Consider the following 21259-nt stretch of genomic DNA (forward strand, 5'->3'; position numbering starts at 1 on the left):
GGTTGGGAACGGAGCTGGTGTTCATCGGTTTTGGGGGGAAAAAGTTAATAAATGTTTTCTTTAGTGATTTTCCTGGATTATGAAGTGGGTGACTGGCTGGTGGCACCCATCTAGGAGAGGGTAGCGTGAGATTCAGTATAGCGTTGAAAAAAGAAGCCTATGGAGTTAGGTGGTGGAAGCTTTTGCACCCTCAGCGAAGGTTAAGGTCAGGAGCCTTGTTTGGGCTGAGCTGTGAGGTGCGGGGGTCCGCATGAGGGGCAGAAGTCAAAGAGAAAAAAATAGGAAAACAGCGCTGCATTGGCCGGGAATCGAACCCGGGCCTCCCGCGTGGCAGGCGAGAATTCTACCACTGAACCACCAATGCTCCAGCTGCCTGCACAGCTGCCTGCACAGCTGCCTGCACAGCTGCCTGGCGGCTCCTCTGGACAAAGCCAGGGCTGAAGGGCCGGTCAGGCGGCCGGGGAGCGTGAAACAATTGTGTAGGCTGGAGCGGGGTTATAGGTCTGTCTTCGTTTAAGTGCGGCTGATGCGTTAAATGCCTCTGGGTAACGAGCTCCCGGTTTCTGGGGAGGAGCAGGTATGGCGTGCGGAAGCCTTGTTAGCTTTTTCATTAAGATTTGCGCTGTGTAGTAGTATATTTTAAAAACGAAGCGGAATACTAGCCGAAGCAACGCACCGGTGGCTGCAAGGGTCTAAAATCTTGGCGCTGGGCGCGCGTCTGGTGGGAAACGATTCCCCACGGAGCCAGCAGCGCTCCTGGTGCGTGCCGAGGGCTTCTCTGCTGCCGTCTTGTGCCGTGTCGGGGGTAAACTGGGCGTTTGTGAACGGTGTGGGAGGCTGCAGGCTGGGAGCAGCAGGAGGGCAGCGAGCCGCTGTTGGATGTGAGCAGGGAGGAAGGGAGAGCTTTGGCTTCGCTTTTGGGTTCCTTCAGCGTTCCTCGTTTCGGTACCACTTTCTTTTGGCCTTCGTTGTGGCTGAAAATCCCCGTTTCTGACAGCCGTGGGGAGCCGAGCCCTCTGAGCGTTTGTACCGAGCAGGACTTCAACCCCCCGCCGGGTACTTTCCTCTTCTCTCCCCAGGCTGGTGCGAGAGTTTGTGGCCCAGAACAACACGTCTCAAATCAAACACGTGATCCAGATCCTGTCGCAGGAGTTCGCGCTCTCCCAGCACCCGCACAGCCGCAAAGGGGGACTCATTGGCCTGGCCGCTTGCTCCATCGCCCTGGGCAAGGTAGGTGCGGGTGGATTTATTTTTTGGCTCGCGGGTGGGGTTTTTTTTGGCTCGTGCAGGTTGTGGTGGGAGAATCGATGGCTCCTCCTGGGTCAGCTCGATGGGGAGACTCGGGCTGGCCGCCCCGCGGCTCCCCGGCTCCCTCCCTGCGTTGCAGCGTACGCCTGAGTCTGTTCGCTGAGCGTTTTCCCGACGTACTCAGCCACGTCCTTTGGGCAGGGAAGTGCTTTGTGGCCTGGGTCGCATCTTGGAGCTCCCCAGGCGTGGTTTAAGCGCATCTGTCCATCCTCTGCGTCCAGCAGAGCTGGACTAGACTCACCAGATCGAGTTCTAATTAGCGTCAGGCTGAGCTAGCAGCTTTCTGTTGGGCTGGCAGAAGTTTTGCTCGCTGAACACATGGATTGCTCGGTCTCATTTTGGAGGTGTTATATCGATGCCCCTTGTATGGATGATTTCCCTCCCGGTTGAGGTCCTTCTCTGTAACTTTCCTCTTGTTAACAAGAACGCACTCGCTAAGTTGCCTTCAGGGCTATGCCGGAGCGTCCGGCTCCTCGCAGAGGGGAGCACGGACTCTGCAGGCTCACGGCTCTGTCAGGTTTTTGAGTCAAACCACGCGGCTGGCTTTTGAAAGCTCCTGCCAGGGGAGGGTGCATGGTAAGGTGTACGTCAAAGAAAGCAGAGGGCTCCGGAAGAGTAGGCTGTGCTTATTGGAAGAGGTAGATTTTAATTCATTTATTTCCCTTCTAACGATCAGTCTGAGCAGATGCTTTGAAGCCTGAGAGCTTTTACGCTAACTACCTTTACGCTGCCAGCCAGGGGCTCCTCAGCAGCACTCCTGTCCTCGTCCTCTTGTTAAAACACAGAACCTCTTTGCAAAACCCTCGTCCCCGGGATGAGCAATGCTCTGCTCTGCCCTCAGCCCGGGCACAAACCCGCCTTCTCCTCCTGCACAGCGTGGGCGCGGGCACCCGGTGCTGGTGGAGGAGTCGCGTTTGGTGGCCTTGAGGGGCACTGATAAAACTCAGAGTTCAACTCTTTAATCTGCTGGTCTGCTCGTTGTTGATTTTCTCGCTGTGTCCTTTTCTAGACGCTCAGGACACATTTCCCCAAAGTAGGGCTTTTTAACTTTGAAACAAGCCGACCTCCCGCCTCCACCTCTGGGTTTGTCTGAAATTCCTGCTGTGCCGGTGAATCCTTAAGCAAAAGTCGTTTGGGCTGGGGGGCAGCCGTGTTAATGACTGTATTTGCTTGTGGGCAGCATCAGGGTCGGTGTAGCGTGGCTCTCCCACAGTCCAAAAGGACAAACTTTGGCGCGTAAAATGAATCTTCCCCGGGAATCAGAGCCCTGCAGTCACTTCATCCAACAAATGTGTCCAGCTTAACTCCTCCAGCGGTGGCGGCTCCTCGACCATAAGCAGCTGCACAGGCTGAAGCTGTTCCTTTTCCGGTAGCTGGGACCGCGGTTGAGTTGGTGTTTCTGGAGACAACAGGGCAGGAAGGTGCTTTGGGGACCGCTGCTTGTCTGTATTTTATGAAACCTGTATCGCCAGCCCCCCCGCGCCGCCCAGCTCCTGACGTTACAAAGAACAGCCCGACAAACCAAGGGCTGCTTTCCTTAACCGAAGGCGCAGGTAGGCTCGGTCTGTCGCTGTCTGGGATGTTCTCCCTGGTCCTGGAAACCTCGGTGGGTTTACGCAGAGACCAGCTGGTGGAGCGGCATAAATCCTGGCCGACGGCTGACTGCTGCGAGGGCTGGGGACCGCTGCCTTCCCGGGGAATCTGCCTTGTCCCCTGCCTGCGGGGCAGAGGGATTCAGGGATGGGTTTCTCTGTGGGCCAGTCTCACGTGGAGATGAACGGCGTGCAGCGGGAGGCAGCCGCTCTTGCTGTGAAAGGCGCTCGAGCGCTTGAATAACTGCCCAAACTCCTTGCGCGTCTCTGGGAATCGAAACCAGCCGAGTGCAGCTGCCGTAGTCGCTTCAGTTGCTGGCGCAGACTCCCTGGAAACAATTTCTTAGCTTGTTCAGATGATTCTCGCTGTTCCTGAATGATAAAATCCAATGATTTCAGTAATAAAATTCAAAATTCGTTGATAAATCCTCTCCAGCATACGTGTACGAAGCCATCACGGGCCTGAACGTTTACATCGTGCCCGCGTGCTCTGTTCCGGGCAGCGCCATCTCTCCCCTGTCCCTGCGGCACCCTCCCCGTCTAACCACTGTCCCCCTGCCCGCCAGGACTCGGGGCTCTACCTGAAGGAGCTGATCGAGCCAGTGCTGACGTGTTTCAATGACGCCGACAGTCGGCTGCGGTACTACGCTTGCGAGGCCCTCTATAACATCGTCAAGGTGGCCAGGGGCTCCGTCCTCCCGCACTTCAACGTGCTCTTCGATGGCCTCAGCAAGGTAAGAAGGTTCCTCTCAACCCCCCTGTGTTTGGGGTTTTTTTCCTAGGCTGGAGAACTAAGACTTGTTCTCTAGTCCTCGTTTTCTCTGGGTCAAACCAACCAAGTTGTCCAAAGTCCTTTTTTCCAAATAAACTGATTTCCTCTGAACCAGGCAGGTCTGAAGGACCAAATGAGCATTTTCTGCAGCAGCACAGTGGCCCGCGACGGATGCTGGAGTTTGCTGTAAGATACCTCGTTCTCTGTCCTCACCTCCAGGATGTATTTTCCCGCTCCTTGTTGAGCGGTATTAGGAAATGAGGCCGACAGAACGGCTGCAGGAGACGTGGCTCTGCAGTACCACGGCTTTGTGGGGTCTGTAGGGTCTAAACCATGGCTACGCACGCCTGTCTTTGCAGCTTGTCACGGGAAATTTGTATTTCTCTGCCACTCGAGAGCATGGCTGCTGGCCCGGGAAAACCTGTGTAGCTGGGGGAGGTGATGGGTGCTCGATATCCACCTTGGGAGGTGTCTCAGGAGAATTTGTTGGAGCCTGATGAGGAGTTGGAGATACAGGGACTTCTCCGTGTGGGTCCCTGTAATGCCAAAGGAGAGCAACAGTCCCGTGAGCCGGCTGGGAGCTCCGCTGCGGAGTGGGGAGCAGACCTGGGACCCGCTGCTACAACAGCTCTTGTTTCTGTTGTTCACAGCTGGCTGCTGATCCTGACCCGAACGTCAAAAGCGGCTCTGAGCTCCTCGATCGGCTTCTCAAGGTATTTTCTTCCCCCAGCCGGTTAAGAATCCTCTGTGCAGGCTGCAGGCACGTCCTGGCTGGGGACGTGTCGGTCCCTGAGGTTGCAGCTGCTAAAACCGTCCCAGCTCGGTCCTGCGGCTACTGCAAAACACTTCTTTCTCTCCCCGACCGTAGAGTCTTAGATGGAGGGTCTGCGGTGATCCCAGGCAGCCGGGTTGAGGGGCTGGCGGGTTATCGCGGTGCCACGCGTGCGTTCAGCTCTTGAGCGCCGGGTGTCTGGGCGAGCAAGGTGTTAGTCCGAGTAGGTTTGCAGCCCCGTCCCAAGCAGCAGAAGGGCCGTTCCTCTGCTTTTCCTCCCTTGCCTTAAGTGAGCAGCGATGTGAGAGAAGCTGCTCTGCCGCCGCTTTGGAGCGGGAGGAGCTCCGTTCCTGTTCTGCCTGCCGATGGGCTTTTTACTCTTCAAACCTCCCAGCTCCTTCTCTGCTCCTCAGAGGCGAGTGGCTCCCTGCAGGTCCTGCCCTCGCTCCTCCTCGTTAGCAGTTAACGCAGTCCCCGCGTTACCTGCTGCAAACCTTCCAGCTGCGAGATCTGCTGCACCGCGCTGGTACGAGAGACTGAACCGTGCAGCAAAATCCACCAAGCGTGTAGGAAGAGCTTTAAAGAAAAGCCGGGGGACTCTCCCACCCCTGACACGTGTGGTTACATCAAAGGTGCTTGCTCATGTGTGCAACACACCGCTGAGGCGTGAATTGGAGAAGCTCCTTGTTTGTCTTCCTCCTGTCCAGCCGGGCTGGCACGCAGCAGGCAGGAGCCTCCGTCTCTGCGTCCCGCTCAGCGTTAGTCCCTGCCCGAGGGGAATTATTAGTTCCTCGCCTGGATAAACCTCGTGATTCCTTCTCCCGAGGTCTCCTGACCCGCAGACCCGTGCGTCAACTGCTTGTCATCTTTTTCCTGTCACGTGCCTTAAAAAAAGAGGGCGGTTGCGTGGGCGTGGGGTGGTGGCCATCCCTCCTGACACCCTCTGCTTGGGCTCTGCAGGACATCGTGACGGAGAGCAACCAGTTTGACTTGGTAGGCTTCATCCCGCTGCTGCGCGAGAGGATTTACTCCAACAACCAGTATGCGCGCCAGTTCATCATATCCTGGGTAGGAACTCCAAAATGCCGTGACCCGTCAGCATCCCGTGCCCGGGCAAAGTGCAGATGTCTGTGGCGATGTGCGAACTCAGGCACCTGAATTTACTTGGGCGGGTTTTTTTAAGCCAGCACAGTTTTTCACCTGGTTCTTTAAAATGCCAGGTCCCTGTCACCTCGCTGTTGCGGTTGTGGGGACATCAGATTGCACTTCGGCCAGCCTGGTTCGGGACTTTGCACGCTGAGTTAGAAAATGCGGTCTGAGCATCGCTTGTGTGAATAGATACGCTGTGGTCTAGGGGTTACGGTCTCCTGAGGGACCGTGCCAGGGTGCCCTCCATCATGGAGGGACGTTGCTCTGGCTTCTTTCTGAGATGGACAACTCCACGCTGTCCTCTTGTCCTTCTCCCCGTCCCACACAGACGCCCGCGCTCAGCTCTGAATTCCTTTGTAGCGCACCGTATTTGTGCTGGTGATGTTAGTTACCTTCTCCGAAACTCATCTCTCCTCTTTCTTATCCTCCCCTGAGCTAGATCCTGGTCTTAGAGTCTGTGCCTGACATCAACCTCTTGGATTACCTGCCAGAAATCCTGGACGGGCTCTTCCAAATCCTGGGAGACAACAGCAAGGAGATACGGAAAATGTGAGTGTGGAGGCTGGCCGGGTGCGAGGGCTGTGTCTTGCTCATCGTCTTCATTTATTTGCACCTCTTCTGGATAACTGCAGCAAAACCCCGCGTGCGTGGTGGGAGACACAACATCCGTCTGGCTTGGTCGGTGAATCAAAGTGTCCTTGGCAAGGGCCTCCCTTCCCTTGCTGTGGCTGTGGGGGGGGGACACACACCGTGGCCTGTTTGTGCTGGGGGACAAAGTGTTCTGGCTCGGTTCAGCCCTCGTGCCTCGCGTCGGAGCTGTACAGGCTCACGTGTGGTTCTGGGATGGGGTACGAGCATCTCTCAGCAAGGCGGAGCACCAACCCAGCGATTCCTGGGCACGGGAGAGAAGGGAGCGTTGCGAGCTTGCTCTTCAGATCCGTTGCTGGTGTCAAAACTGAGGGACATCTGGAAACTCAGGAGTGGCTGGGTGTTCTCTGGGAGGTCAGGGGATCTCGGCGTCTCACACCGGGAGACAGTAACTGTTCTATAGGGCGCACGTAAATGGTGAGACTGGCCTGGGTCTATCCCGCTGCCAAGCCCTCCCAAATCCTCTTTGTTTCCTGGTATCTACATGTTGGGAAACAAGCGCTGAAAGCTCTGGGATCATCTGCCCCCTGCCTCGCTCCTCCCCTGCTACCCATCCCAGGCACACGTCGAACTCAACCAAGCCTTAGGGGAGTTGTGGGGAGCTCCGGGCAGTCATTGCCTCCATCCTCGGGGCTCTGTGCAGTCTGCCTTGGGGCAGGGCGAGCTTCTCAGCCTCCTCCTTCCTGGCCCTACACCTTGCCATGCCACCAGCATCCTTCCTGTGGAGACGCGTAGGAGGTTGGTCTCCATAACGTCTCTGGCCGAGGTGTTGGAGCGCTGACCAGCTGCTCTGCCTCTCTGCAGGTGCGAGGTGGCTCTCGGCGAGTTCCTCAAGGAGATCAAGAAGAACCCCTCCAGCGTCAAGTTTGCAGAAATGGCCAATATCCTGGTGATCCACTGCCAGGCGGCGGGTGAGTGTGCAGGATCGAGCCGTAGCATCCACCTCCAGGTCCAGGTCTGCAGTGCCAGCCAGGAGTTTTCCAGTGGGCTCTTCACCAGCTTGCCCACTTGCCCTTTCTTTGCCATCACGCATGCAAACCCTGCTGAAAAGGGGGGGGACACGTAGCACTCCCACGGTTGACGCTACTGCTTTTGCACTGCTGACCCCTCAGACCCCATTTGAGTCGGGCATCTTCTCGAAGCAAAGGTGCCTGAAATTAAAATTCCTGCCTATAGGAGGGCGCTTGTGGACGTCCAGCACATCTAGAAGGATCTCCTTAACCTTTGGTGGCGCTGGGTGCGTAGGCAGGATGGTTTAACGCCATGTGCCAGGCACTTGGTGTTACCGCTGGACACCTGGTGGCAGCGGGTTATGGTGCTCCTTGAGCTTAAACTGCTCTTTAAACGTTCGGTTTCTTGTGAGACAGAAAAATAGAAATAGATCAAGACTGCTTTGATTAAACTGATGCCCAATGAATTTACGCTGTTTAAGCCTAAAATCTGGCCTTGGATCAGCTGACGGTGCCAGCGGTGCTCCCGGAGGTTAATAAACCCCCAGCTCTAGGAGTGATGCTTGACCCAGACACACAACTGCCACGGGTGTGACAGAGGAAATATCCTTGAAGCTTGACAGAAGACTTGTAAATGAGGAAAACCGGATTATGGATTGAACTGGGTTAACTCTGAAACCTAATGATTGTGTTTAATCTCAACCTTGCTGCAGATTCAGGTCTTATCTATCTCCTCCAGGGCTAAACTGTCCCAGACTAGGGTCTGCCTGGACTAGTGACTCTGGATGGCGCAGAGGCAGCTCTCTGCTTGCGGGTGGTCCTTGCCCTGTGGGGTTTGCTCGGCCGCCAGCACCGTCCTTTCCCTCACCTCTGCTTGTCCCCTGTCTTCCAGATGACCTGATCCAGCTGACAGCCATGTGCTGGATGAGGGAGTTCATCCAGCTGGCTGGCCGGGTGATGCTGCCTTACTCCTCAGGGATCCTGACTGCCGTCCTGCCGTGTCTCTCCTACGACGATCGCAAGAAGAGTATCCTTGTAACTCCGAGCCGCTCCCGTTCCTGCTACAGCAACCCACAGGGAACCACCTGTTTCCTGCCCCTGGGACGCAGGAGGGGGCCGGGAGAAGTCCTCCCACCAAGTCCTAAAACCCGCGCTGGCGCTTTGGACGTGAGGGGGGTTGCAGTAGCTGGGCTGGGGCAGCCTTGGTGGGGCTGCGGTGGCTTCTCCGTGGCTGGCCAGATCTGGCGCCTAGGACTGCGTGTTCCTTACACTGCCTCCGCTCAGACATCAAGGAGGTGGCGAACGTGTGCAACCAGAGCCTGATGAAGCTGGTCATCCCAGAGGACGATGAAATGGATGAGGCCAAGCAGTCGATGACCCTGCCGGCAGAGCCCACCTCAGAGGAGTCCATCTCCAAGCCAGAAGCAGCGTCCAGCGGTGAGTCCCTGTTGGTCCGAGCCAATAAGAGGTGTGAGGAAGGTCAAGGGAAGGTCCTCAAGAGAAGTTCTTGAGTTGGTTTGGTGTCGTGGGGCAGCTCTGGGACCTCTGTGCTTTCTTTGAGCCTTGGAGTCCTGTTTTAGAGATGATCCTCTGCTGAGACAGACGGGTTTGGTGCTCTCCATGTAGCAGGGTCACTGATCCGGCCTGGAGCAAGCATCCCCATCCCCTCACTGCGCTTCGCTTCAGCTTAGTCATTAAATTGACCTGAAAAAGATCATTTCGAGTTAAACATTTAGTGTTTGCTGCATAACGTGGGAAGAGAATAGCTCACCTGTCCTGCTGTGGTTTGGGAGGAGCTCAGAGAGCTGGGTTAGTCCTGGGAGAGCATCAGCACGTGCGTGGAAGGATGTCTGCGTTGGGCAAGGGTGGAGAACAGAGAGGAGAATTTTGGGTCCTTTCTAAATTCATGGTGCTCTTGAGACTGTCATGCCGGGTATAGTCCCGTTCTAAAATTTCCAGAACAGAAAAGGCAAAAGGTTGCAAGCGTGATGGGAGGCCTGGAAGAGTCTGGAAGTGGGAAGAAATTACATGGAGAGGGTCCTGGTGGACCAATGTCTGAAACCAGCAGCAGCTTTACCCTTCCAGCATCCCTTTGCTGTTGTTCTGGGGCGACTAAATGCTACTTCTGGCACATCTTTGTTGTCCGGGCACATGAAGTATGCGTAACGTTTAAATCACGTGGGTTAATCCGTTTTATTCTTCTGGGGCTGCGCGTTCAGCCCGGTGCTTTTCTGCAACGTGTCCGCGAGCGGCTTTTGGGAAATCCTGCCGTGAGAGGGAGCAAGAAGGTGAGAATTAACGGGACGAAGGGTTTTCCTGTGCAACAGCAGCCAGGTGGAGGGGAGGAGAGGAGGCAGGGAGCTGCCTGGGGCGGTGTGCGGGACAGGCAGGAGCAGGCAGGGCATGCAGGCAGCGTGCAGGGCAGCATTGGTGGTTCAGTGGTAGAATTCTCGCCTGCCACGCGGGAGGCCCGGGTTCGATTCCCGGCCAATGCAGCAGCTTTTTTGGAAGGGATGGAGAGGAAAAACGCAATGCCGTAGCACAGCAATGAAGAGTTTTCTTTTTGTATTCCCTATTTATCCCGAGAATACCTCCTTTTATTAAAATCTGTTACAGAAGAGCTTTTAATCTCTTTAATCTCTCCCCCTTTTGGGGTCAGACTGCACCTTGAATTAGGCAGGATCCGATAAACCTGTGGTGCTTTTGCATCGCAAACCCTCAGCTCTGCTCCCTGGTCGTGCCGATGTGGCGGTGCCGCTGCGTGCGCGAGTAGAGGCTGTCGGCACGAGGGGCCACAAAGACTCAAGTTTATCCTGTCGTGCTTTGTCACCGTGCTTGTAAGACCCAGTTTTAGCACAGGGCAGAGGGTGGAAAGCTGTTTGGGTCGCTTGGCTTCCCCCTGGGGTCACGCTGCAGGAGATCTGGCCAGGTGGTGATGTCCCGGGTTGGATTCAGCCTTTCCTGCGCTTGTGCGGTATCTCTGGTATTGAAATCTGGACGATTGAAGCCTGAGCTCCTTCTTTGAGAGTGGTTGAAGCCTTCAGAAGGATGGGTCTGGGTCTCCGTTACGGAGGAGCGGCCCCGGTTAGGGGCAGAGGTCTGAAGCTGTGCGGCCTGGGTTGTGCCGGGTAGGTGCAGTCCTGTACTGCCTTCGTCCAGGACCTCTGGCCATGGGGAAGAGCTTGACGAGGGCTGTGAAAAGCTCACTGTAGGCAGAAGGGATCCTCAGGGAGCCTCAACCGGTGGCTGGTGATGTCTTTGCAGAAGGTCCTGCAGCTCTCCAGCCTCCAGGTCCTGCTCTCCGCTTTCCCTGGCCTCCCACTAACCGCAGCTCCTTCTTGTCTGCCCCCAGGCTCTCTGGATGCGTCCGGTGACTCCAACTTCAGCAACAGCAGCGTCTTCACGATAACCAGGTAGGGTCTGTTGGTTGCTCCAAGGGGGCTTGAGAAGACGGGAAGGCTTCTCAGGGTACAGACAACGACTGACAGATGCTGACAAAGCTGAGGGAAGGATGCTCTGGGCTGGAAAGCAGCTGGGGTCTTCTGGGTCACGGTGCGGGGGGTGACTGGGGATGCTGTAGTAGTTGACTGCTTCTCTCATGGGTTTGCACCGAAATGCCTTGACTTTATAGTAAACTGAGGTGTCTGGACCCCCAGGAGACCTTGCAAAGCCCCCCAGGGAGGTCTGATGAGGCAGCGAGTGTCTGCGCTCGGAGTTGTGCACCCCGCCTGTCTACGAGACCCATGGGTTGGGGGCGAAGGCAGGGAGGAGGTTGGCGTGGTTATGGCTCTTCTAGCTCGGCCAAAATAGGAGGCGTTTGGTTCCCTCCTGCCCTCGCAGAGGAACGGTGGTAGAGGAACAGCGGTGGCAAGGTGCTACGTGAGCCGTCTGGGGCTGGCAGAAGAGTTTGGAGAGTGCTGGCCCTGCTGCAGTCCTGGCAGCCCACCACGGCACGGTGCTGTGGGGCTGTGCCATCCGGCTCCAGCTGCCGGAGCGGCGAGAGGTCTCTGCTGCCAGCGCGTCCCCTGCCAGCCCTGCGTGGCATTAGTCAGCCCCGCGCCTGCAGGGAGCAGCTCCGTGCCCAGCACCATCTCCCAATCTCTCACTTAAATCATCTCTCCTGCAAACACATTTCTTCCCATCCAGCTGTCGGTGAACCCGGGGACGAGTCTTTTCCTTTCCTCCTGCTGCCTGCAGTCCCTTTTCCCAGAGGTCGTGATTTCCAACGCTTTTGTTGTGCTGATGCGTACGTTTATTTGTCGCTGCGCTCCCCAAAGTAGGATGCGTTACTCTAGGTGCATCTTCCCAGCCAGGCTGGCGCGTGATGCATCCCAGAGCAGAGCAAGCGTCAGCTTTTCAGGTTGACGGTCTGGCCCCCTCCGTTCCTTTTTTGCGATCCTGCAAAGCCCAGAAACTCCCTCATCTTAATAATGCCCTTAATTTTTTCCTCTCTTGCAAGTACCGATCTTTTCATTTGCACCTACATGTCGGTGTATGACTGTTAAATGGTTTTCCCCAGCTTTCCTGTGATGGCTGCATCCTGGCCCTGCTCAGCCCTTAAAGTTTAGCGGGAGCAAGAAGCGGGTGTGTGTAGGGCTGAAATTGGGAAGGGGAAGGAAAAGGAGAGGTGCTGAGTCCAGGTGGAGGAGTGAGAACCACCGCGTCTCTGTGCTGAAGAGCTTGCACCGGGGGGAGAGAAGAGGGAGTTGAAGACAGAAGCAGGGAGAGCTGGAGTCACTCGGTCACAGCGTCACCGCGACCCGGGGGGAGAACGGCTGCCCGAGCTGAAGCAGTCTGCCAGATCCCCAAGCGCCGGGCAAAACCATCCGGGACAGCAGGCGAGACCCTTCGCATCTCTGAGACCTGGCTTTACAGAGGGAATTGTTCTCGAGCCCTCCTAAGCCCTTTCAAACAGGAGAGGCCAGGCTTTATGCTGGACTTTACCTGCCCCGAAGCCCGTTTCCCCATCCTGCGTGACCTCTCTGCTGGCCCAGCGCTGGGACCTGGAAGATTTTCGCCGTGGCACCCTTTGTGGGGTGCTGGCACGGGGCTGGGGGGCTGTACGTGGCCGGCAGGAGCCCCACACGTCTGCCTGGTGCTCAGGCTGTCTGGCTCGGCTGGAGGAAGGCGAGAGCTGGCACCCGGACCCGGTCGCAGCCGTAATTCACGCTGGGGAGCGGGCAGCTGCCTGCGTGTTGAATGCCCACTGGGTGTCAAGACAGGACTGCAGGAAACGGTTGCATTGCTTTGAAAAGCTGGAAGGCCCGCAAACGGAGGAAGTTGCAGCTGCCTCTTAAGATGAAGTCACTCTTTGCTTGTGTTTTTGTTCACTTCCCCTCCTTGCTTCCCCCGGTCTCCCCCGGCGAGCAAGTGATGGAGCGTGGCCCTGCGCCAGGCGTCCAGCTCTCACGCCCCCTTCTCCTGCCCTCCCCGCGCGGACGTCTGCGGAGGGATAGTGCTGCGGCGGCGGTGAAAGGAGGAGGACCTCGGTCAGCAGGGGTGGAGGAGCTCACGGCCCAGCATCCGCAGGGGGATGTTTTCCGTGAAGATGCCATCCAGGAAGATGACGAGGGCTAAATGCTCGATAGATGGATGCTGGGCACGTTCCTGTGGCCACAAACCTACGTGCACACACCCCTCCTGCTCCTAAAACGTGCTGTTGGTGATCCAAAAGTACCTCCGGGGTAATTGCCAGCTTCCCGGTGGCATTCGCTAGGAAACGGGGACCGGGACAGAAACTGGCTCCCGGCAGAGCCTGGCTGCACAGGGCTGGAGGGGCTTGGGGGCTCCCCGTGCAGGTGAGGGTCCCTGCTTCCAGCTTCTGCACAAACCCGTCACTGGAAGCGGACCAGAGGCGCTGGAGCCTTCCCGTGGCCCAGCTGACCCTGCAGATGCTGCGGTCGCTGGTGTGAGCCCAGCTGAGGCAGGGGAGGTGGAAGCGTGGCTGCTGGAGCAGAGCCCAGGCTTCCTTCCATCAGTCCGAGCCGCTGCAGGAGAAGATGCAGGCATCTGTCCTGCGCCGTTGGACCAAAACAGCTGGAAAGTGCCTTTTAGGCTCTTGTAACTGCCTCGGTGTTTCGATACGAGACCTGGACGGTTTGGGACAACTTCCTAACCGCGCTGCCTGGGTTGAATGTGTGGGAGTCGGACAAGGGATGGGACCACGATCCCTCACCCAGCTAGAGAAGGGACACGGGGGCTCCATGCGGTCCTTCCTGATGGAAGGAAGGCTTCTTGTTTCGGCTGGTCTTCAGCAATACGTGGACACGTAGAGCTGCTTGTGGCTCTGCAGAAAGGGCGAAACTGCTGCCACGTGGCTAAACTGCCCGAGGCTGCATTTAAATCGGACCTTTAAACGTGGTAGTTAGGTCTTAGTACAAAGCTAAAATTGCTGCTGCTTGTTCCGTGGCGGAAGTCGCCGTAGCCCCGTGCCCAAAGCCCGACGCGCCTTGGGGGTGCATCTGGGGAGCTCAGCGAGGTGCTGAACACTTGGGGGGTGGTTAGGGTGGTGCTGGGTGCCCTGCAGCACCCGGGGGGGTGGTTGGGCGAAGGCAATGCAATGGCTTGCTTTGAGCTCGTGCACCAAGCCTGCCTTGGAGTCCCGTTCCCCAGCAACTTGTCTGGTGGAATCTGCCTCGCTGCGGCTTTCGGGTCCAGGGTGTCCTCTTGGGGAGGCTCCCACCGCCCTCGTCATGGTGATCTGCAGCTCCTTGGGCTGGACGCCTCTGCCTAGACCTTAGCCTCGTCGCTTCGCTGGGAGATCAGCTCGCGCTGGTGCCGCGGGCACTTCCAGGACTCGGAAACCGCAGTAAGCAGAAGGAAGCCAAGAGCATCGAAATGAGAGCGATGGAGGACGAGGAAGCGACAGCTTGTGGGACCGATAGCAGAGAAGAGCTATTTACCTCCTGGCCGCTGGCTCGAGCCCGTTGAGCAGCACAGCTGCCAGCCCGTATGGGAGCTGCCCTTGTGACTTGGACCACAATGAAAGAACTGGGATATTTCCACCCTTGGCAAGGCTGCTTTGCTGGGTCCGCTTAAAGGCTAGAGCCTGGCCTGGACCTTAACCTTGTCTGAAAAATGGGGTCAGGAAAGCAGCTGGGCCGGGCAAGAGGCCAGGAGGGAGATGACAGCTCAGGCATTGGCAGAGAAAAGGCGACTGCTGAGGAGAGAGGTGGCAGAAGCCCTTGAAGAAAGGGGAGCAATGAGAAAATGAGTCGATAAGGGACACGGGGTGAAAAACATCGCCGTGGGTTGGACGCGGTGGGAAAGTGAGCTCCGTTCCCGTGCTGGAGGATGCTTTCTGAGATGGGGGGACGTGCTGGGGGGGATGGGTCTCCTGCCCCACCGCTCGGCTTGAGCGCAGGGTACCGCTAGCCAGAGGTGGGAGCCTGATACAGCCCCCATCGTTGCTCAACTTGCCCTCAAAACATGTTCTCGCAGTCACAGGCGAACCACGGAGGCGGCGCCAGGGCCGCCACGTTCATCCTCCGGAGGAGAATCTGGGGTAGTGGGTTAGATGGAAGCGATTGCATCTGACATCTGCCCTGCTGCAGATGCCGGCGCTGGGAGCCAACGTGGCGAGCCCAGAGGATCGCATTAACGCAATGCCATTATCGCTGCTCCCGCTCCGCGCTGCCTGGGGATTAAGGAGAGCCGGGGTGAGCTGCGAGCTCGTTTTGGAGCTGCAGCCATGGCAGCTCTCGCCCTGCTCGGCTGCTGCCCTCCCCCTCCCCCGGAAAGGCAATCCGGTGCCGCTCCATCTCAGAGGCGGAGGAGCGTGGTCGGTGGGAGGTTTTTTTAGCCCAGTTTCACGTGTTCAACGGACCTCTCGCCTTTCAGGATGATGGCCTGATTTCACGCTGAGTAAACGAGCTGCTTCTCCGCTGGCATCCCCCCTAAAAGGTTTATCCCGGCAGACCTGGGGTGAGCCTGGCACGGCCAGCCGCCTCCTGGGGCCAGCGCGGGTGGATTTTGGCACAAGCCACCCGGGCTCCGCTCCCGTGCGGGTGCCGCATCACTGAGGAAGGGGTTTTCATGACCAACTTGACGATGTCATGGCCGTTTCCGAACCGTCCAGCTTCACGCACTGCTCCTCTACGCCGTCCTTCCAGCTGCTCCCCTCCGAAAATGCATGATACCCCGAGGTTTTTCCCCTCATCCTGTGCAGGCGATGGTGTATAGATGTAAGCAGGTCGAGGATTCGTGCTCCTCTTCGGGTGGGTGACAGGCTGCGCAGCCACAGCGGGAGCTGGTTTTGCTGGAAAACGGGATACGGAGCTGTTTCAGGCTGGCTTATGTCGCCTGGGATGCTGCTCCCTTGGACATCCCCTCTCCCAAACTCCCCGTGCTCTGGGTCCCTCCTTCCCCTTGGTTCTGCACGTCTGAGTGTTTGGCCCTCGGCGGTTGTTTGCAACATCAAAGCGCGACTTAGTCCAACCCGAAATGCAATTTGCAGACCCTGGCGTCTGTTACGTGAGGCAGATGGAGCAGTCGGATATCTGCAGGGCTGCGAGGGGCCGCAGCCTCCTCGTCTCGCCCTTGCAACGTGTGTCCTGGGGAAGATCAAATCCTATTAAGCCGCAGCTCTACTTGCAAATTATACCGTGAGAAACCTGCCCCTTAGGATTTCTTATCAAACGAGATGCAGAGCAGCTCTGCGTGCGCTAGAAAAATCGGCGAGAGTCTGGTCCAGCCTTGAATAATTCAGTATCCTGGGTAGGACAGGAGCGACTTAGCTCTTCAATGCAGCTGTGTCTTGGAGGTCTGCTCCAACCATCTCTGGTCCAACCATCTCTCCTTAACCTTGTCCTCCTGCAACAGGTACTTCCCACATCCTTGGTGTTGAGGAGGTGGGAAACCATCAGGTAGACTTCAGGATCACAAACAGCACCAAAAAAATGCCGTAGCGTGACCTCTTCTGTGTTGGGGTTTCCTGTTCCAGTGCTGGTCCCAACTGTTTGGGGAAAAACTGGGGAGTTTTTCACCATAGTAAGAGCTGAGGTTCTGCAGGTTGTCAGTGTTATAAAAGAGGCAACGTCCTGGTGAGCTAAGGGAGTTGTTTGCTTTCATCCCTGGTTGATGACCAAGAGTTATCCTCATCTTTTGGGAGGCAAGGTGGTGTTCTCAAGGCAGCTTTGTAGCAGAGAGCTGCATCCCAAAAGCGTTGCCAGCCGGGGGCCCATCTGCAGTCCTCAGCGCGAGTCCGCTGGGAATAGCAGAAACTGGGCGTCCTCGCCTGGTTGGGTGACAAACTGGTGGAGTTGGAGGACACGTGGGTTGATGTTCCCTGGAGACGTTTGCACTCGTAAAACTTGAATTGGAGTCTGAATGCATTTTATGGATCTCTAGTTTTCGAACCCCAAGCCTGGTGACTGCAATACGGACCAGCTTCTCAACTCAGCCGTGGTACCAGATTCATCTAGCGTGGTGTCTTGTCACGCGTAGGTACCAGCTGTTTTGGAGAAGTGGCCTTGAAGCCTGGAAGATTTTTGTTGGTTTCCAAAGCAAGTTTTTGATGTGCTGCTGTATGTCTCGTTGTGCTTCCCCGCCTCGTAACGCCAGTCAGAAGCTACCTATGCCACGTGGGCGAGCCTGGCCGTGCCCAGCCATCACCAAGCCTGGACCTTGCTTCCTGGCTGTCATAACTCTCGAAGACTCGAGCATGGTTCTTGGGTTTGCCATCAGCAGACCTGGATGCACAGAATAAGCGATGTGGGTGGCCAGGCTGCGTGGGGCAGGAGCAGGCCACGGGGACAGTTGAGGTTTCGTAGGGTTTGAGCTGAGCTGTTGGATGCAGCCTCTGGTGTGTTGTAGACCTCCACACTGCGGGAGGAGCGAGTTGGACATTACAGCACTGAACCAGCCTCTCTCCTTTCCGTGCAGCTCCGAGAGGATCCAAGTGACCCTGAACCTGGATGGGATAGTTCAGGTGCTGGACTGCCACCTTCATGACACGTCCATTGGCATGATGACCAGAATCGCAGTCCTGAAATGGCTCTACCACTTGTACATCAAGACTCCTCGTAAGGTAGGTCAAGAACACGGCACGTGAGCCTCCTGCTTCCTCCGTGGGACGGAGCTTGTCCGCTCCCGGCCTTTGAACTGGCTGTAATTCTCTTGGTAGCATTACAGCCAAGTGTCCACCTGCCTTTTCTGAGAAGGCTTTGGCTGCTGGATATCCAGTAGCTTAAGGAAGAAGAGCTCTCCAGCTCAGATGGAAAATGCTGGTGAAGCTTTCGGCAGCCTCCCCCTGGGCGAGGGGGCCCTGTGGCACGGGGTCACCAGGCCTGTCAGACTGATGCCATCCATCTTTCTGGTTCTAGATGTTCCGGCACACCGACAGCCTCTTCCCCATCTTGCTGCGGACCCTCTCGGACGAGTCGGATGAGGTAAGTGCTGCAGAAGTCCTTCTGAAAGCTTACTGTCTCCACATCTAGCTGGGCTTTGGATTTTTTGGGTTGAACTGTGAGGTTTGCCCAGTGTTGGCACTGGGGAGCTTAACTCGTTGCCTGACTGAAGAAGACCTAATGCAGGGAGCTGCCCGGCTGAAAGCCCTGCCGTCTCGGTTCGGCTGGTGCGTTTGGGACCCCCTGTCTGTATAAACCTTCTTCTCCACCTCCCAGAGCTGATCCTTCGAAGTCAGCTCCTCAAAATCCTTTTTGCCTGCCTGGGAAGGCAGCTGGGGCTTCAGGTCCCAGAGCCGCTGTCTTTCCCATGGGATTGGGTCGTGGTCAGATCCTTGGGGAGTGGGAATTTGGGCGCCTTGCGAGGGGGATCGTGTCTGCAAAATCCGAGTCGCACGGTGGTTGGGCAGCACCCGCTGCTAGCAGGGCAGCGTCAGCATCGCCCGGTGGGGCTGCGGCTGATGTCTGGTACCGTCAGGTTGGCTGGGAACAGCTCGGCTTGGAAGTGAGCAAGGAAAATCAGGCAGCCATGAGTGAGCCAGCCCTGCCTTTGCTCTCCTGCCTGCACCTTCGTAGGATCACAGACGGGTTTGGGTGGGCAGGGACCTCACAGCCCACCCAGTCCCACCCCTGCCATGGGCAGGGACACCCTCCACTAGCCCAGGTTGCCCAAAGCCCCATCCAACCTGGCCTTGAACACTGCCAGGGAGCCAGGGGCAGCCACAGCTTCTCTGGGCACCCTGTGCCAGGGCCTCAGCACCCTCCCAGGGAAGGATTTCTGCCTCACATCCCATCTCCATCTCCCCTCCTGCAGCTTCAGGCCATTCCCCTTGGCCTGTCACTCCCTGCCGGTGCCAACAGCCCCTCTCCAGCTTTTTCATCTCCCAGGCTGCTCCCTTCCCGAGGTGCTGCCCATGTTCCCATTCCCTTGTCTGTCTTCCTCACCCCGCTTCTCTGGTTCAAGTCATCTCAATTTCGGTGTCTTTGTCGCCTTCTCCCCGTCTCCGTTGCAGCCCGGAGCGTTTCTAGCGCTTGGGTGGGAGGCTGGCAGCTCCGCACGCAGCTGGCCCGGGCGCTGGTGGCACTTCTGCCGTCAGCTGGACACCTCCTGCCCGGAGCTGTCAATGATCCTGGCTGGTTCCTCTGCCCAAATCTTCCTCGTGGAATAAAAATCACGCGCTATCCGCTTTGCCTTATGTGCTCAGGGCATCAAACCCCGACCCCAAAATAAATCCCGTGTGCCGGGCGGTCGTTAGGAGAGGAGGGAAGGGAATAAGCAAGCGAGGGAATGACTTGCAAAGGCTGCCTGGCCATTTTCCATACCCTGCTGCTTACGATGCAAACCTTTCCAAAAGAGTCCCCGAGCACACATCTGCCTTTGCAATGCTCTAGAAAGCCTGCGTCTTGCAGATAGTCTCTCCAGCTTGGCAGGAGATCGCAGTGAGTCATGTTGCAATTACACTGCTTATTAATATTTGAAAAAAAGCAGTGAAGAAAGGACCCCGGTGATGCATTTCCTCCATGTGACATAACTGGGAATGGCTCAAAAGTAATTTTAAGCTGATTTATTTAATCCTGTCTTCTATTTATTTAAATGTTTTTTGGGGGGGGGGGTGTTAAGGAAATCCATAGATGAGTCAATCCATTAAACACCACTGCTCAGCTGGCTCCCAACCAGATTTGCTGCTCTCTGCAGAGGAAATAGAAATGACCGAAATAGTAGGGGGTTTTTGAGCTGGGCATCTTTGGGAAGGATGAGGACAGCTTGAGCTCGCTAACCTGCAGTGCCGGTGCCGGTGCCGCTTGGAACAGGGGATGCTCTCTTAGCCGTTGCTCCCTGCTCGGTACGGTATTTGCACGCACGTTCGCGTCGTCCTGCAGTAGATGGGGATCCCCAGAAGCTCTTGGCTAACGGGCTGGGGATCGCTGGGCTGGTGCGGGGTCCCGTGGGAGCTTCCCCGGCAGCTCTCTGATGAGGACGCGTCTCTCTCCCCTCTCCAGGGAGGGCTCCACGCCTTGTGTGGTGCAGCACAGGGGGTACACGTGGTTTTTTGGGTGGGTTTGTTTTGTTTGTTTTTTTTTTTTTTTTTTGCTGCTGCTTTCCTGGTGCACCCTGAAGCTCTCCTGGAGCTCTCACTAAGCTTGTCACCAGAGGAGAATTATGGCTTTGGAGTGTCGGCGCTACTCAGGCCTTTGCATCAAACTTGAAAGACCATGCTCAGGCGCCTTATTCGTAAGGTCTGGTCTCGCTGAGCTGCTCAGAGCGGTCTCTCTGTGCACTTGCCGTAAATAATCAAGCCCAAAGCAAGGAGAGACTCGCCCTGGATGGAGCCGGATCCGTGCCCTTTCAGTTGTCACACCTGGTTTTATCGTTCGAGTAGCACGAGGTGTTGCACCACCTCCACGGAGTAGCACAAGGTGTTGCACCACCTCCACCGTGCTGAACAGGGGCCAGTAGCTCATCGTGCATCTGCGGCGCCCTGAGTCATCTCTGCCTTCTCGCCCGTTCCCCTTCCTGCCCAGCTCTCCTGCGCCAGTAAAGAAACGGTCAAGGGACCTAGTTAAGATTCACAAAGGCAGCGCAGAGAAGTTGGAGCGGAGCTGAAGCAAGCAATTCCCTTTGATATGTAGACAAGTCGGGATACAGGATTCCTGGCTGTCAGATGTTGTACTGCTGCACTGCGTCACCTCGTGCCGTGCCGGTTCCCGTGCTCCCCCGGCAGGGAGATGCTCCATCCTGCATTTGAGACCTGGTTTTGAAAGCAATCTTTAAAAGCCCTGGTTCAAATGTGATGGGCTTAAAAACTTCCCCACAGCTCCCAGACTAAGAGGATCCTGCTGGGAGCGGGGTTTTCTGCACAAGCCACTCCTTTCACCGGCGCGAGTCTCGCCGCCCTGACACCTGGTTGCAGCATTGCTGTTAGAAAAGGCGAAAAGTCAAAACCGGAATGCTCTTTGGGAGTAGCGGGTTGGACCCTTCCACCCGCAGGTTAAAAGCACCGCTGCTGGTAGGCGCTGCTGAAAAGAAGAGCTGTTCTTTGGGTCATCTCCCTCTGCAAGCTCCTGGTGCAAAGGCAGCTTCGGTTCCCAGGGTCGTTCCCGGTTTGGACCCAGGTGCTGAGTTCAGGCGAACACAGCAGCTGGTGGGGGCAGCTCTGAGAAAACCCCGAAGCAGCGACGCTGCTGGTTTTCTTCCTTTGCTTTGTTTTCCTTTCTCCAGCTCCAAAATGGAGGTGTTTCTTTACGGCTGAACATGTTCCTGTTTGCTTATCTGCTCCTCTCGATCTCGCTGGGGGTTGGAAGTTGTGCCGGGACTTTTGTCTGACTCATGCAGGAATGACGCGTGAGGTGGAGCTGGTGTCTGACGTGAACCGGGAGAGACTCCGGCTTCCTCTCAGCTCTGCTAACGGGAAAACCTGCCCGCGTTTATGCGGTGACCGGGCAAGGCTTTGAATACAGCGAGAAGATCCCAAGGATCTCTTAGCTTGCTGTTTGCAGCTCTGGCTCCCAGAGCATCCTTCGGAGGTCTTCTCCTGGCGCTGTGCGAGGGTTGGTACCCTTCCCTAGGGGGGGTTCGCTGTGGAGGTAGCGATGGACTTGAACGTCCGCGTGACCTTCAAGCCAACTTCTCCATGACAAGCTGAAACATTTTGCCCCTTCCTTGG

General features: G+C 56.7%; 1 protein-coding gene and 2 non-coding genes across 4 annotated transcripts in view; 2 read left to right on the forward strand and 1 right to left on the reverse strand.

Annotated features, from left to right (window-relative positions):
* Nucleotides 1-21259, forward strand: part of VAC14 (VAC14 component of PIKFYVE complex) — an 81470-nt gene that overhangs the window by 2193 nt on the left and 58018 nt on the right. For both annotated transcript variants that reach the window (XR_012837625.1, XM_075765796.1), the window contains exons 2-12: nt 1080-1230; nt 3467-3634; nt 4323-4385; nt 5405-5512; nt 6033-6142; nt 7046-7152; nt 8084-8218; nt 8476-8628; nt 10544-10604; nt 17074-17218; nt 17514-17579. Coding sequence is in view for 1 of the 2 variants with exons in the window: in XM_075765796.1 (XP_075621911.1) it covers nt 1080-1230; nt 3467-3634; nt 4323-4385; nt 5405-5512; nt 6033-6142; nt 7046-7152; nt 8084-8218; nt 8476-8628; nt 10544-10604; nt 17074-17218; nt 17514-17579 (1267 nt within the window). In the remaining variant the exon portion in view is untranslated. The remainder of the gene's footprint in view (nt 1-1079; nt 1231-3466; nt 3635-4322; nt 4386-5404; nt 5513-6032; nt 6143-7045; nt 7153-8083; nt 8219-8475; nt 8629-10543; nt 10605-17073; nt 17219-17513; nt 17580-21259) is intronic.
* Nucleotides 294-364, reverse strand: TRNAG-GCC (transfer RNA glycine (anticodon GCC)). Its single transcript has one exon. It is a non-coding gene; the product is annotated as a tRNA-Gly (tRNA).
* On the forward strand, nt 9616-9686 carry TRNAG-GCC (transfer RNA glycine (anticodon GCC)). The gene has a single exon. It is a non-coding gene; the product is annotated as a tRNA-Gly (tRNA).

This window comes from Balearica regulorum, chromosome 13 (assembly GCF_011004875.1).
Source record: "Balearica regulorum gibbericeps isolate bBalReg1 chromosome 13, bBalReg1.pri, whole genome shotgun sequence".
Taxonomy (NCBI): domain Eukaryota; kingdom Metazoa; phylum Chordata; class Aves; order Gruiformes; family Gruidae; genus Balearica; species Balearica regulorum.